This window comes from Zootermopsis nevadensis, unplaced genomic scaffold, assembly GCF_977971745.1.
Source record: "Zootermopsis nevadensis isolate Lab colony 2312 unplaced genomic scaffold, Znev_1.0 Znev_ptg000002l, whole genome shotgun sequence".
In the NCBI taxonomy this organism is placed as follows: Eukaryota; Metazoa; Arthropoda; class Insecta; order Blattodea; family Termopsidae; genus Zootermopsis; species Zootermopsis nevadensis.
In genome coordinates this window covers 5,814,602-5,829,750 of record NW_028259134.1, presented here as the reverse complement: position 1 = coordinate 5,829,750, position 15,149 = coordinate 5,814,602, and the positions used below count along the sequence as shown (strand labels likewise).

General features: G+C 38.9%; 1 protein-coding gene across 3 annotated transcripts in view; it reads right to left on the bottom strand.

Annotated features, from left to right (window-relative positions):
- Positions 1-1,151: 1,151 nt before the first annotated feature.
- LOC110829044 (uncharacterized) overlaps positions 1,152-15,149 on the bottom strand; it is an 82,473-nt gene continuing 68,475 nt past the window's right edge. For all 3 annotated transcript variants that reach the window (XM_022062347.2, XM_087348220.1, XM_022062344.2), the window contains 4 exons: positions 11,730-11,896; positions 10,971-11,220; positions 7,257-7,369; positions 1,152-6,707 (listed from right to left, as the gene is read on the bottom strand). In XM_022062347.2, the coding sequence (XP_021918039.1) occupies positions 6,480-6,707; positions 7,257-7,369; positions 10,971-11,220; positions 11,730-11,896 (758 nt within the window). In that variant the 3' untranslated portion in view covers positions 1,152-6,479. The remainder of the gene's footprint in view (positions 6,708-7,256; positions 7,370-10,970; positions 11,221-11,729; positions 11,897-15,149) is intronic.

The following is a 15,149-nucleotide window of genomic DNA, read 5'->3' as shown; positions in this document are numbered from 1 at the left end:
GCTACGTCATATCAGTTTGCAGCGAGTAGAGTTCCCGTGTAGGTGCACAAGTAATAATGGAAAATAATTACCCCGAGGAAAGGAATATTTTATTCCTTCAGTTAACTGTACAAGGACATTGTTTAGGCCATATGACGATTATTCTAGCCTAGATAAAACTGAGCTTGCACGGTGCAGGATTTTGCAGGAATTGGAGGAGGAAAGTGGGTGTAACAGGTGAATACAGTTCCTCCTCTGGTAATTCTTCTCCCCCCCGCGTAACCAGCCACCAGATAAGCGGAATCCGGTATCATACGAGAGAGCTTCTGAATGAAGACTCTTTAACTGAGCGTAACTACTGGGCAGAAAATCGGTTTCCTCTATGTAGCTACAAATTAAAGAAGCAACTGGTTTTCCACTGAAAAATGGAAGTAGTTTAAGCTGAGTTGCTGTTTACAGTTGCCTTGATGTACACTCCAACTCCAAGTCACGTCACGACTTACAGTCTGTTTTGGTGTTGAGCCCCTACTGGAGCTCATGACCAGATTTTTATTCCCAGGTCTGACCATTGTAGTATATGTCGTTCTCTCTGATGAGAGGGAGGGTCTGTCATTTGTCCTGTTTTTGTCTTTGTCACATCTATACATATGTGCATTTTACTTGTATATACATATTCATTTTAAAAATTATTTGCAATATATACAAGGCCTGCCCTTCCTTAGTCTATGCTATAATGACAGCTTAGTCACTTGAATAGTCTTTGACTTACATACATTACTGCCACGAAATTGGCACTGCATAAAAATTTTTACTAACATTTCCCTCTTGATGTGCTAGAGACTAGGGGAACTATACAGGCAGAAAGTGTACCAGAATGGCAACTAAATAATTCTGGTACTTGTGGGTTATCGGGACACATCGCTTTAAAAACAGGTTAGGTTAAGTTAGGTTAGGTTATGTTAATGTGTGTGGATAAATGACATCAAGTATATGTCATTTATCCACACACATTAACATAACCTAACCTATTTTTAAAGTGATGTGTCCCGATAACCCACAAGTACCCTAATTCCTTGCCTAATACAGATTTTGTGATTACACTCATAAATGTTTGTAGCACTTCTTCATCAGATTCTCAAAGTTTCTTTCAAGACAACAGAGAACACAAGACACCAATTTCCATATTCCATATTGCGCTTCCGTTACATGTTACCCAGCATTCTTCATTCATCTGTGCAAGCACATTTTAATTTTATAATTTAAACAAGTATTTATTATTACTACAGAAAATAACATTTTAGATTATACCAAGTACAGCGCTCAAATACACATTCTTACATGATGAATTGAACATAACCTGCAAAGTGATATTTCAGTGTATCTGAAGAATGGATGAAAGCATTGTTAAAATGAAGACTAATTGATTATGCTGTGGAAAATTATTTATTTTTTCCTCACTCTTGAGAAAGGGGGAAACACAAGAGTGGGGGAAATTAAATATGTATATACATTACTATTCACATACAGTGCTTGATGTGAGAGAAGAATGATGGTTTGTGTGATGTGTGACTTTGATCCTGAAATATTATAGACAAAAGCGGCAAAATTGGTTTCATCGGTGAAAACTCCACTTCGGACAACTATTCTGAAATGCATTCTTTCTGATTCAATGTGCTTACATGCGGGGTGACTTTACAACTGTATGGGGCATGATCATTCACCACTGTTCTACGACAGTACGTCATGTCTTAATGCTGATAAGGAGCAATTGTACAAGAACCAAGATCTCCCATGAACTTTGCCACTTGTGGGATTTGAAGTCTCTCACAGTCGCATGAACCTCCGGAAAGACACAGGTTCAAATCCATTTATTGCAGATACAAATTTTTTGACAAAGGTGAAAGACAATAAAGTTATTACACTGTGTATTCATTTTTCCTTATATTAAATTAAAGACACACTTTTGAAAAAAAATTTCAGATATGTCACAGATTTTAATGAGATATTTTATGTCATCCACCTCCATTATTGTGACATATGCCTGTTTTATAAATTGTACACAATCTAATTTGAACATCAGACTAAGAATTTATTAGTGACGTACACCAAAATAAAATATCTTTGTCAGCTTTAATGTAGACTTCCAAATTTCACAAATGATTTTGAAGATGAAACACGCAGATGGACATACATACAAATATGAATTCTCCATAATGCATTCAATTCATGTTTGTGCGTGTGCATGTGCACATGTGTATAAAATTAAGTAAGACAGGATTCAGTTTCATTACATCCCACTTCAAGCACTGTAATGTATGCAAATATTTTTGGAACGTAATATACTGCCTATGCCAACTGCTCATCTCATGTAGCCTACTTCATCCTCAACTTGTTTACCGTGCTGAATGCAACTTTCCAATCATGTCACTTACTAAGAACACAGGACAATATTAATCTTTACTCAAACAGCAAGTAGCCCCCTTACATTGCTGCAATACTCTGAGCACAGGGCTACAGAACGGCAGATGATCATCAGTCGGATGTGGTCAATGCTAACTAACTAACTAACTAACTAGATGGCATACCGAACCCGAATGTTCATCACCGAACTAACCAAAGCCCTCCACCGGACCCTGTCCTGGGCCAACAAAATCCAGTCTCCTTCAACTCCTATCTCCCATATATCCCGCCTGACATTATCCTCCCATCTACGTCTAGGTCTCCCCAGCGGTCTCTTCCCCTCAGACTTCCCAGGCAATACCCAGTGCACACCTCTTGTCCCATCCATGCGTGCTACATGCCCCGCCCATCTGTGGTCAATGCTAAGAGCGTTAAATGATCCATTAGTGCTGAAAGTTTAAGTCATATATATTAAGCTCATAATATGGATTCAATCTTGATAAGTGTAGACGTATAAAAATTGTTACAGTGAACAGAATCACAACAGATAACTGCCAATAAATCTTCTTACTTATATTTATTTACTGAGTCCAAATGATTGTCAGACTTTTCTTGAATATAGCCGTGTTACATAAAATACTATATCTTATTAGAGGAATGGATACAGTTTGATTAATTTGTGCAGTGATGCCCAAAGAATATTCATCAGTGGTAATATAAGGCTTAAATATCAAATCTCTTTGTAGATTCATCTTCTTCTTTTTCCGGTTTAACAATGTTTGTACATTTTCTGGTACCCTTTTTGGGTCCCCAATTTTTTCAGTTGGCTTGATCTATGGACATTCAGTAGGACTCCTTGGACGGGGGATCGGTTCGTCGCAAGGCCTCTACCTGTACACAGGACAACACAACACAGAAAAACATCCATGGCTTGAGTGGGATTCGAACCCACGGTCCCTGCGACCAAGAGGCACAAGGCCCACGCCTCAGACTGTGCGGCCACTGCGGACCCCTTGTAGATTCATGAAATAAAAGATAATCAAAAGATACTCCAGTGACTTCCGTCAAGACAGTATTCGATCACCAACATTTTTCTACTATTTCAATCTTAGCAGCTTTGTCACAGACAACTGCGGCCTGTGATGTGGAGTTTCAGGTGATTTAATTATGTCGTATCAGTCACAGAGGTAACATCACAATGATCATGAGTTTTAAAGGATTTCAAAGGAACCAGTTAACAGCCTTCATGACTGCACTATCCAGTAACTGGCTTTGTGAAACCTTAGTCAGCAAAATGGGCTCCTTAATTATTATTAAAGAGTGTACCTCCCAGATATAAATCAGTCACGCTCCTCGAAACTGCTTGGTGGTGACTGAGTTTGTTTAACAAAGTTATTTCAATTGAATGATACAAGACAAGAATGTGATCAAAAATAGTTGTGGTCTATGAATGTCTTTAAAGGTAACTATCCAGCATCTGCGTACATCAGTGGTCCCCAACCTTTTTTTGTGCCTACGGGCACATTTGAGAGTTTTTGAGATCGTGGAGGGCACCAACCAATTAACAAAGCCAAATTTTCTTTTCTCTGGACAAATAAGTTATGGACACCAAATAATACACAAAACAACACGACGTTTAATGATACAAGAAATCGTGCAATCAAAAGTACGTACTTTTATAAGTACATTTATTATTACTCAAGCAGGAAGTTAGTGTGATGTTTGGCACTGCATTTCATGGGCCAGTTTTTCAAATTGGGGAGTGTAGGATGATGTTGCTGCTCGCAAACAATCGTCAAGATGGGCGTCAGTGAGTCGAGATCTGCGCTTTGATTTTATAATGTTCGTGGTTGAACGGCCTTCATTATTCAGTATAACCTCTTTCTGTAACAACGCGGGCACCCAAAAAGAGCCTTGGATGGCACCGCGTTGGGGACCACTGATCTAAATCATGCTGTTCACTACAAAATATTTTGTATTTACTTGCATGTGTTTGTTAGCAAGAGATTTTAGGTCCAGAGCCATGTTTTACAAAATACAAATTAATCAAATCAAAGTACATTTTACATGCAGTATTCTTGAATGGCTACATAGGAATCTGATGGTAATCAGTATCTGATTTGTTCTGCATCAGAAAACTTTACACAAAATTCTATATCCTTTAGGAAAGAGATTTATATATAATGATCATTTTTTTAAGCTAATGGCAGCATTTTATAAAGTTGTGATTTAACTCTTTAAAGGCATGTTACACTGTAAAGGAGGGAGAAATTAAGTACAATTAATTGCAATTAAATTAACTGAGGAGTCTTCTTTGTCTTCCTTATGCTGTTTATACATTTGTGCATATGAGTCTCAAAGGAGTACGGGGGCCACAATTCAAATCCTGCAACAGTCTCCAAACATAATCACACAACCCTGAAGGAATGCCAATTTTTCAATGTCTTTAGATAAAAAAATTTGTTACCATTTTTCAGTGTGTCATTATGGTGACTAAGTATATTTTCCAACAACCTCAGCTGCGCACGTGTGATTTGTGTCTCGCTATGTACGTCTTTGTAAGTTATGTCATAAAATTTATGAGTGATATGGAAAAGGGAAAGAAATGTGATTAATTTTAAGTTCTACAGGATCACTGACCATGGATTGGATGTGTTGAAGACTGAGGCCACAAATGCGAATGCAAGTGAAAAACTTGCGCAGTTTCTAAGACCATTCAACCAGATATTAAATTCAAGTCACAGACTCAAATTTAAGTCAATAAAGCAGTGAGGATTTCTGAACAGATGCACGTTTTCATTTTTATTTTATGCAATAAACTTTCAGCCGCAGGAAAAAACCGAACTTAAAAGGGAATTTAAAACCGCTTACTAAAAGGCTGAAGAATTTAAGCCTGGTGGTGCCAGAGTGACACACGGCCAACTGGATCACATGTAAAGCAGTGAAGCACAGATGATAAAAGGTTAAATAATCATACCAGCCCTCTCCTACTGATGTATGCAGTAATAAATTATATTATAATTTAATAAAATCTTCTGGGGTCCGCAGTGGCGGCACAGTCTGAGGCATGGACCTTGTGTCGCTTGGTTGCAGGGACCGTGGGTTCGATTCCCACTCAAGCTATGGATGTCTGTCCGCGTTGTGTTGTCCTGTGTACAGGTAGAGGCCTTGCGACAGGCTGATCCTTCGTCCAAGGAGTCCTATCGAATGTCCATAGATCAAGCCAACTGAAAAGTTGGGGACCCGTAAATAGTACCGGAAAATGTACAAACATTGTTAAACCAGAAAAAGAAGAGAATAAAATCTTCTCGGGCAATCAGCTGTGTTAGCTGGTTACTGCAGTAAACCGACGTTTCGGGAACAAACTCTGTCCCCATCTTCAGGGTTCTGATGTGACTGGATCTTATATATTATAATTTGTTTCCATAAAATAGAATAAAAAGTATGAAAGTATTGGCATTTTTGTTCCTAGAAAAAAAAGATACTGAGGAAGATATTGTGAGATGTGAAGTTCTCACAGCAGTGAGGATTGCTCTTTGGAGTTTTGACGCCATAGGTAGATACAAAAGTTTCAGAGAAACAAACCATCTCCATTTTCAGTCCTTCAGATGGAGACGGTATGCTTCCCCAAAATGTTGGTTATCTACCTGCAAAGACGTTACTAAAAATGTTTGGACATCACTGCCATAGAATAGCGCTGCCTACTTTCATACATGATGCCTTCCGTATGCTGATATAATTTATGCTAATTCTGAGGTATTACCATTAAATAAATCTCCGCTTTAACCGGTAACTTATGGCAATACAGCCAGCGGTTGCTGATGCCAGGGGCCTACAATCTTGCGCCACATTTTGGAACACAACGAGTAACAAAAGACACAGCTTCAATAAGTATTTTGAGGCATTGCAGTGATTCAGTCACTATATATAGTGTTCATCACAGTTCCTCGGCGTACAATACTCTTTCACACGAGTCCACAGAAGTAATTGCAGTGAGACTGAAATGCCCTGAGGAGAGTTTTATCATATTCCGTAAGTACTACAAGTTCCAGCTTTAAAATGTGACTTACCAAGATCACTTTCAATTATACGTCGTAATATCAAACCACCACTGACCGTCTGTTGGTCTTCTTATTTGGGCTATAAGGTTCTAATGCCTCTGGTGGACTGCTGAGTGCACTGTAGTCAATTGGGAACATTGTCGAATAATTTGTGCTTCCTTCAAAAGGTCCAAAGAGGAATTGTCCTGGTCCATGTGGATGTCGGCCAAGGAGGAAGTTTGCGAAACAAAGATGATAAATGTGGTAGCGAAGAGGATGATCGCCATTCTGTTCGAGGGCAATTATAATTAATTACGATTAATAAATTCTTACGTCATATATTACCATTATTTATGTCGCTGTAACTTTCAGGAAATTTGAAATCATTTTGAGAAAATATAAGATTTGAGGATTTCTGTCTTCTGGGTTGTTGCTCTGTGTAGTCTGGTCAATGTTAACCAACGTTTCAGAGGTCATACTGCCTCCGTCATCAGGGTGATGAAACGTTGGTTAACATTGACCAGACTACACAGCGCGACAACCCAGAAGACAGAAATCTTCATTTTGAGAAAAATTATTTTTAAAATTCTTTTCACAACTGCATCTAAATATCACTTAATAAAATGCCAAATTCTGTTTCTAAGATGAAACATCAAGCTATCAGTTAGTAACTGCTTCCAAACCAAATTTTTTATAAAAATGTCAATTAATGACTTTTCTGTGACACTGACAAAATATGAAGGTGTTTGAAAAGTAATTTCTTATCAGTATAAGTGTCCACAAATACACTTCATACTTACATTATTATTACGTCAAAAGCTAAGTTTCTATACTCACTGAAGTCATGTTGCTGTAAGCCAGATCTAACACTTCGCCGACCTTCTGCGTGCTGAAGCCCAGAAAAGAGGAGTAAAACACTCGGAGCTCATCCCTCGTGATCACTCCTGAACCTGAAATTTTGTATTTAAATGAAAGTAAAGTAGGCTTGTGTTCAAAAACGTCTTTTAGGTTGGCATATTCTATGGATAAAATAAGTGAAAATTTGTCAATATCAATTTGGATCACACGCACCTTCCAAATGCATTCTTTGCTATTTTGCATACTTTTAATTATTGCAGTTAAATCTCTGCTGCTGCAAGGCACGTGCTCATTTCACTGCACAGAGCAGAAAATATTTTTCCTTGTGTTCCATTCCATTGTACCAAGTATAACCGAAAATAAGACAATTTCCACTTAGTTGTTATGGGAGATTTTGTTAAAGAAAGGAACGGGACCCTTTTGACAACAAAATTTATTAAGGTTACACAGTTGTCCCTCTAGAGCAGTGGTATGCAACCTGGGGTACGTGAAATTTAAAAAAAATATATTATTTTATATATATTTTATTTAAATCTTGTCCGTCTAATCACAATAAATTTTTATTAAATATTAAAATATTACAATAATTAAAATTTAAAATATTAAATGATGTTCTTTATCGAAATATTCGATTTACATTAGACCATCATTTTTCACGACATGTTTCAGTTCATAAAAGAACTATCTTCAGGTGTATATCATTATACAAAGATTCAAATCAATAATAACTTAAATACAATTTCTATATATTATTTTAGCGTACATTTTTATCAGATGTTTATCAGATATCAAACGATGTTCTTTTCCAGATTTTATTCCATTTTAATAACATATTCGATGTTGTTCTGTATATGTACATCATGCTCAATATGACTTTAGACAAGATTCAGGCACTTGAAGAACGGGTCGTTCCCAGTATCCCAGTGGTCACTGTTGTGAAATGCAGTTTCGGTTTGTTTACTTATTGTTAAAACGCGGATCAATTATAAGTGCATATTAGTCATCATTCGCTCAGTTCCTTCTTGAAACCACGGCAGTAATCATTATTTTTATTTTCCGTATTGCAACATGGATAAATTTATTAAAAAAGAAAGCGTGAAATCGATGAAAAAGGTGAAAATGACGATAGTGTTGAGTCACAAACACTGAAAAGTGCGACAGTTTCTGTTCCAATCTGTGATGTGATGTGTTGAACCATAAGCCTAAAATCCCCCAAAAATGTGAAAGCGGACAGAGCGAAATACAGGTATTACAATGAATCCTACATTAAATATGGGTTTGTTTCAAATCTGTGTGATTTGCAACCAAATTCTATCGAAAAACTCTATGAAACCATCTCCACTTCACCGGCAATTAGTGACCAATCAGCGTGAGTTTAAGGACAAGCCAGGTGAATTTTCTCAAACGCAAAGCAGAAAATGTACGTAAAACTTCAAATGTAATACCTAATTTTACACAATCATCATATACCGCAGTAGAGTCTCTCATTCTGCCCGGTGCTTTATTTATAGCAGATAAAATTCTAGACAAAAAATCTGCAAATGCAGGTCGCAGAATTCATGACATGACACAAGATGTTGTTGACAAAAGATTTGCAATTCAAATTGATGAATCGGTGGATGTTTCTGATGAAGCCGAGCTGCTTGTATACATTCGGTATTTTGATGTTGTTGATGAAATTCTCGGATGTAAACAATTACCAGAACATACAAAGGGAGAAGATATTTTTAAAATCCTTGATAATTTCATGAGTTTGGAATTAGATTTGCAGTGGGAATCGTGTGTCAGTGTATCCACTGATGGGGCTGCTTCAATGAAAGGCAAAAAAAAAAGGGGTCTTGTTGCGCGTATTCGCGAAATTAATCCTAAAATCAGCTGGCAATACTGCATCATACACAGACAAAGCTTGGTCGCGAAAAAAATTACTCCAGATTTACACGAAACACTGAACATTTCTGTGAAAGTGGCAAATTTAATCAAGTCTCGTGCATTGAACTCCCGTCTTTCCAAGAAAATGTGCGAGGAGATGAGATCCACACACACTCAAGTCTTGTTGCACGCCGAGGTGCGATGGCTGTCACGAGGACACATGTTGACTCGACTTTTTGAACTGAAGTGTTTCCTCTCAAAATTGAAATCCGATTTGGTTACTTATTTCGAAGATGAAGGCTGGTTTTGTCAATTAGCTTATTTGGCAGATATTTTCAACACATTTAACGATCTCAATCTTCAACTCCAAGGCTTTGATAAGAATATTTTTAAAGCGCGTGAGAAAGTGAAAGGATTTTATAAGAAACTTCTGTTTTGCATTAATCGTGTTAATAATGGGAATGTTGCATTTTTCCTAACTGTTTTTGAACTTACTGAACAAAATGAAGTTAGCGTTACTGGTGGCGTTTTGGAAATAATCAAATGCCGCTTGGAAAATCTCAGGATACAATTTTTGAAATACTTTCCAGACATTGAGAGAGAAGACAATACCTAAGATTGGATTACAAGAGCCTTCTTATACCACCGCCATAAATTCCTCTGATCTTCCCTTAAAATCAAAAGAAAACCTGCTGGAAATGTCCGTTGACGGTTCACTGAAAATAAAATTCGAAAATTTGTCAATCTGCGACTTTTGGATTTCTGCTCGCAAAGAGTTCGAGGAGCTTAGTGACGCTGCCATTCTCATCAACGTATTTGTGTGAGCAAGGCTCCTCCGCACTGACATCAATCAAAACGAAACTCAGTAACCGCTTGAACCCAGAACCATCTCTGATCCTCGCACTCACGAAGATTCTTCCCCAAATTGAGGTTCTGGAGTGCCAGAAACAAGCTCAATCATCTCATTAACAGGTCTGAACCACATTAATTAATAATTGATAAAATATTTAAACATATCATTTTGCTTTGCTAAAATACCTTCGTTCCTTTATTAATTTTTATATGATATGATGATGTTATTTAATAGCTTTCTCCTCCTTTTTCTCATTTAAAACTTATTATTTAATCTAATATTTTAGATATAATTATTTAATTTATTTTAAATGTAGATTATATACTGTGTATAACTTGGATTATACACCAACAACTTTGGGGGTACAGAGTTGAAGAGAAATTATATCTGGGGGTACGAGAACAAAAAAGATTGAATACCACTGCTCCAATATGTCAGTCACAAAGCCATGTTACATGATGTGATGCATTCACGTCTTAAAATCTATGGCGGGTCTTTAAAGGTTAATACCAGTAGCAAAGTAGAAGTTTTATAGGATGGATATTGACCAAAATTAAAGTTGCCAAAAAAACCTTTTATTACGGACTTCAAATATAACGTTTTATCGTAGTCCCTTCATTAGTTTCTGACGCACAGAATGCCCTAGGAAACATCTTCCGAACTCCACTGGGTTCAGTGAGAAATGTCAGATCAAGATGAATCTAATTCTCATCCATTATGAAGCCATTGCTGAAAATTTAAGATACACGAAGACAATTGCTAATTGGGTAAAACAGCGTTATTTGGTTATTTTATAAGTTACATGGCAAATAATATTTATTAGTTATCTATGATAGTTGCTTATAAAAATGGTGTTTCATTGAACACCCACGTAACAGATATGGTTTCCCCATCACGTTTTTATTTAATCTATTTTACGCAAAAACACTTAAAAAGTTACAATTTAAATTGCTGACACTTCTAGGACTCACCACTTTTGTTTATCACAAGGAATATGATCTTGGGGAAGTACTGTAGCCAGAGGGGGAAGTCCTGGAGGTTTCGTGCCGAGTTCATCATCTTACTCCACTGCACCAGCCAGTGGTCAATGCTCGCAGTTCTTGGAACATGCGGTTCTTCTGTGGTTGTATCAATGAATGTTTCAGTGAATCCATTTTGTACTTCACGCAGAATATGGAACTCGGCTGAATTTGTAGACCAGTCAGCAAAATGACGTAAGCGCTAAAACAGGAAGAATTTCAACTTAAAATCTCGGGTTCGATTCCCGGCGGTGCCTGAATTTATAACTTGTGTTGGGCAAGGTAGTGGTCTAGGCAACACGGAGTTTTCCTCCGGGGGCTTCCCCGGTTTCTCCGTGGCATCCCAACAATTACTCCATTCACACACAGAAGAAGGCAATGGCAAACCACTTCTGGATCATCTGCCAAGAACGTATATGAACAGGTCCCAGTCCGAGAAAAGGATGGAAGGATCCTGTTCATATGGACCTGTCGTCAGACAGAATATAAAAAAATATCTTCAGCTCTTCTTATTATCACAGCCGTTAACAGGTCTGCAGAAAAAACGTATTCACTTTTCTATCTACGAGGACATGCAGAAGTAATCAAACAGGCACAGTGCAAAATTGAGTGTTACTACGAGAGGTAGGGTAGGATATGATGACAAATATCTTCAGTATTCATGCTATGGAATTAAATACATTTTAGCCGTAAGTCAAATATTTAGTTTACCTCGCTAAGTGCATCGAAGTCTTGCGCTGAAATAAGGCTGTCTTTGTCCCAGTCAAGAAGGTGGGAAAAGAAATGACCAAACTTCTCCTTCTGTAGCTGTGACAGACAGCTGCACGAAGCAGGGTCCTGCAATTCCTCTTCACTTGGGACCCGACTCACCCAGGTGGCTGGAAAAACATTCAGCGACTTCACTGATGAAATGGCAGATTCCAAGGATGAATGCAAAGACTGAAGATGGCACGAGTCATGGAACAGGACAGGTCGGACAGATGGAAGTAGAAAAGAAGGCAAGGAAGGAGAGGTTTAGGTTTGCCTAGAAGTACTTTACAGGTTTTCTCTGATCAAGTGCCTCCTACGCATACTTTCCAAAAAATATTTTTGCTATTTTTATTTCATGTGAGATTTGAGCTTCTCACGGAGGTGAAAATTCCTGTCGTCCCGACGGAATTAAAATCCGACCAGCACTTTTGTAGATGAAACACAGTCATTATGCCCTCATTCATGTACTTTGTGCAAACAGCGCACAGTTGAGATCAAATTCTAGCATCATCAGTGAGTCCCGACCCCACAGTTGTCATCGAAACGCAATGCGCACTTCGTTTCCGGCACTGCGACATCGCTGCCTTCAATAATTCATTCATTCTGACGCAAGGCTTGGCTCCCGTCTAGCGTGCGTGCCTCGTGGTAGCTTAGGGCGGTATCGCAGTAGGATGCCAACGGGAGGCCATGGCGCAGCTGCCAGCATCTCGGCCAAACTCAATGCATTAATTTAGTAGTCATATATCGCACCTGGCATCCGTCTGGCAGCGCTTCCAACATGGCATCGCTGCCAACCAAGATGCCAAGTTCAAATGCTACTGGCATCGCTGCCACGGCCAAGGCCAAATCAACATCACATGACAGTCTGGCCAGTCCATTGACGTCCGTGCGTGAATGTGCTTGTGTGTATTTCTGTTTCTTCCAAACATGGATAATTTCGACACCGAAAGATTGATAATTGAAATTCAGTCCCGACCATCACTATGGGATTCATCTGCTATTGAATACGCGAACCGGGACTTGAAAAAAAGAAACTGGGTAGAACTTGTGGAAATATTTGGGGGAGATTTATTTACAGTAGAAAAGAAAGAATTAGCTAAGAAGTGTTTCTATGGCTTTATTTGTGGGGCCGCTTTCCAATATGGCAACTTGATTTATAAGTTTTTTTGTTTAGCAATCTATATATCTATCTATATATCACAAATAATGTGAATTAAGAAGAAACGTGCTTTTATAATGTTTTATTAAATAAAGTTTGTTCATGTAATATTACATGTGATTTGCAAGAACTGAAATATTTCAAATTCAATAATGGTATGAACGTGCAAAGTGTGTGTATGAAGAATTCTTTTTACTTATTTCTTTGTTACAGAATTGAAATTCACTCCAGGTATGTAGTTTTGATAAAGGTAAATCTCATTTTCTCAAAAGTGATAAAAGTGGACATTTCTCCTTGCTAATAGCCCTTCATTTCGTGATCTCATAATGTTGATCCATCTGTTCGCTCGACTGGCGTCGAAAGCTGGCAGCTTGTCTGGCAGCTGGACGCCATGGCATCGCTGTTGGTGTCGCTGCCATGGCATCCTAGTGCGATACCGCCCTTAACGTCGCTTCGAATCCCGAATCTTAACCTCATTCCTTTCCGGCAAGTTATGGCTAGAAAAGCTGTAAATCTCTGCTTTTTTATTTGGGGTACCGAGTTCGAATCCTAGCACAAATACAGGCTATCCTTATCAAGTCTCGTGGTTTACTTATTTATTTAATTTATTTATAATGAATTTAACGACGGTTAAGATATTTTCGTGTGGAATGAGAGTATGATAGTGAAAGATGAATACGAAAGGATGTAGAAGGAAGCGGTCGTGGCCTAATTTAAGATACTGTTCCGGAATTTGCCTGGAGGGACGAAAGAAAATGACTAAAAACATCAGACAGGACAGCCAATCTCTGGGCCGAGATTTGAAACCGAGGCCTCTCAAATACGAAGCATCAATGATAACTACTCAACTACGGCGTTCGGTAGTTTCCTTGCTGTCACCGGGAAAATGCCATGACAGTTGTTTAAAATAGATCACGGCCGACTTTTTAAATATCATTACTTAGGAACTTAGTACTTGCAGTTGAAACAGTGTCGTTGAATATCAAAAGGACCAATGAATAGTTCATGCAATCTGTTGACGTCCTTGCCAAGTTCGTATCACTCCGCGCAACATTCTCAGTGACGTCTGTAACGAAATGCGCAGTAGTAGCGAGATTTGCGAAACGAAAAGCAAAGTATTTCATAAACATTGCTGAATATTTTATTCCCTGTTTTAAAGTCGAAATCGTCCTGTAAGTCCTGTTTGTTTGTAGCTCTGGCTGCCCACGGGTTGGACGAACGAGGTTCGATTTTCGAGGACCTCTAGATTCACTCAGTCTCCTGTCCACTGGCTCCCGGGGGTTCCTATCTTACTGGGGGGAAAAATTGGCCAGGGTCTTCATCTAAATGAAAAATTCGTGGACTTTACCTTCATTTCCCCACACATCTCCATGGCGCAAAGCTCAGTTAAGCTCACATAACTTTCGCTCTTAACGTTAATGTGCCTTAAAGTGAACTATAATTTAGCTGCACCAGTGTAAATAGATGAGGCATAAAGACATCTTTCTTTCAAGTTAGTTCGAGACAGGGTCAAAACGTACGAGGTGCGATCGGAAAGTTTCAAGACTGTGTCAATAGAGGGCGAACCGGATGTAGTACGAGCTTCTGCCGCTAGGGGGTGCGGCCTACATTCATAGTGAATCAGTGTGCCAGCCGGCATCATCGAATTAGCATTTGTTTCTTAGTTACGGGCGTTTTGGTAGTGCATTACACCGACCCTCCTGCGATTCGATTTCGGAATGGCGTGTGCATCAAATTTTGCCAAAGACTCGCCAAAACGGCTACGGAAACCTATGAAATGCTAAAGCAAGCATTTGGGGAGTCCGCAATGGGTCGTGCACAAACTTTTGTGTGGCATTCACGTTTTAAAAATGGCCGAACCTCTGTCGATGATGACGAGCGTTCTGGACGACCATCTTCGAGCACAACGCCCGAAAATGTTACGAAGATTCGGCAGGCCATTCACGAAGATCGACGTCGTACCATCAACGACTTGTGCGACATTGTTGGGATAGGCTATGGGACCTGTCAGATGATTCTAAAGGAAGAACTCCACATGCGACGCATCGCAGCCAAGTTTGTGCCAAGGCTCCTGTCTGAGGACCAGAAGCAGAATCGACTTCTCGTTTGTCAGGAGCTCAAAGATCTTGCCGGATCGCCGGATTTAGCTCCGTGTGACTTCTTCCTCTTCCCAAAGATGAAAATTCAGCTAAAGGGAAGGAGATTTGAGACGATAGAAGAGA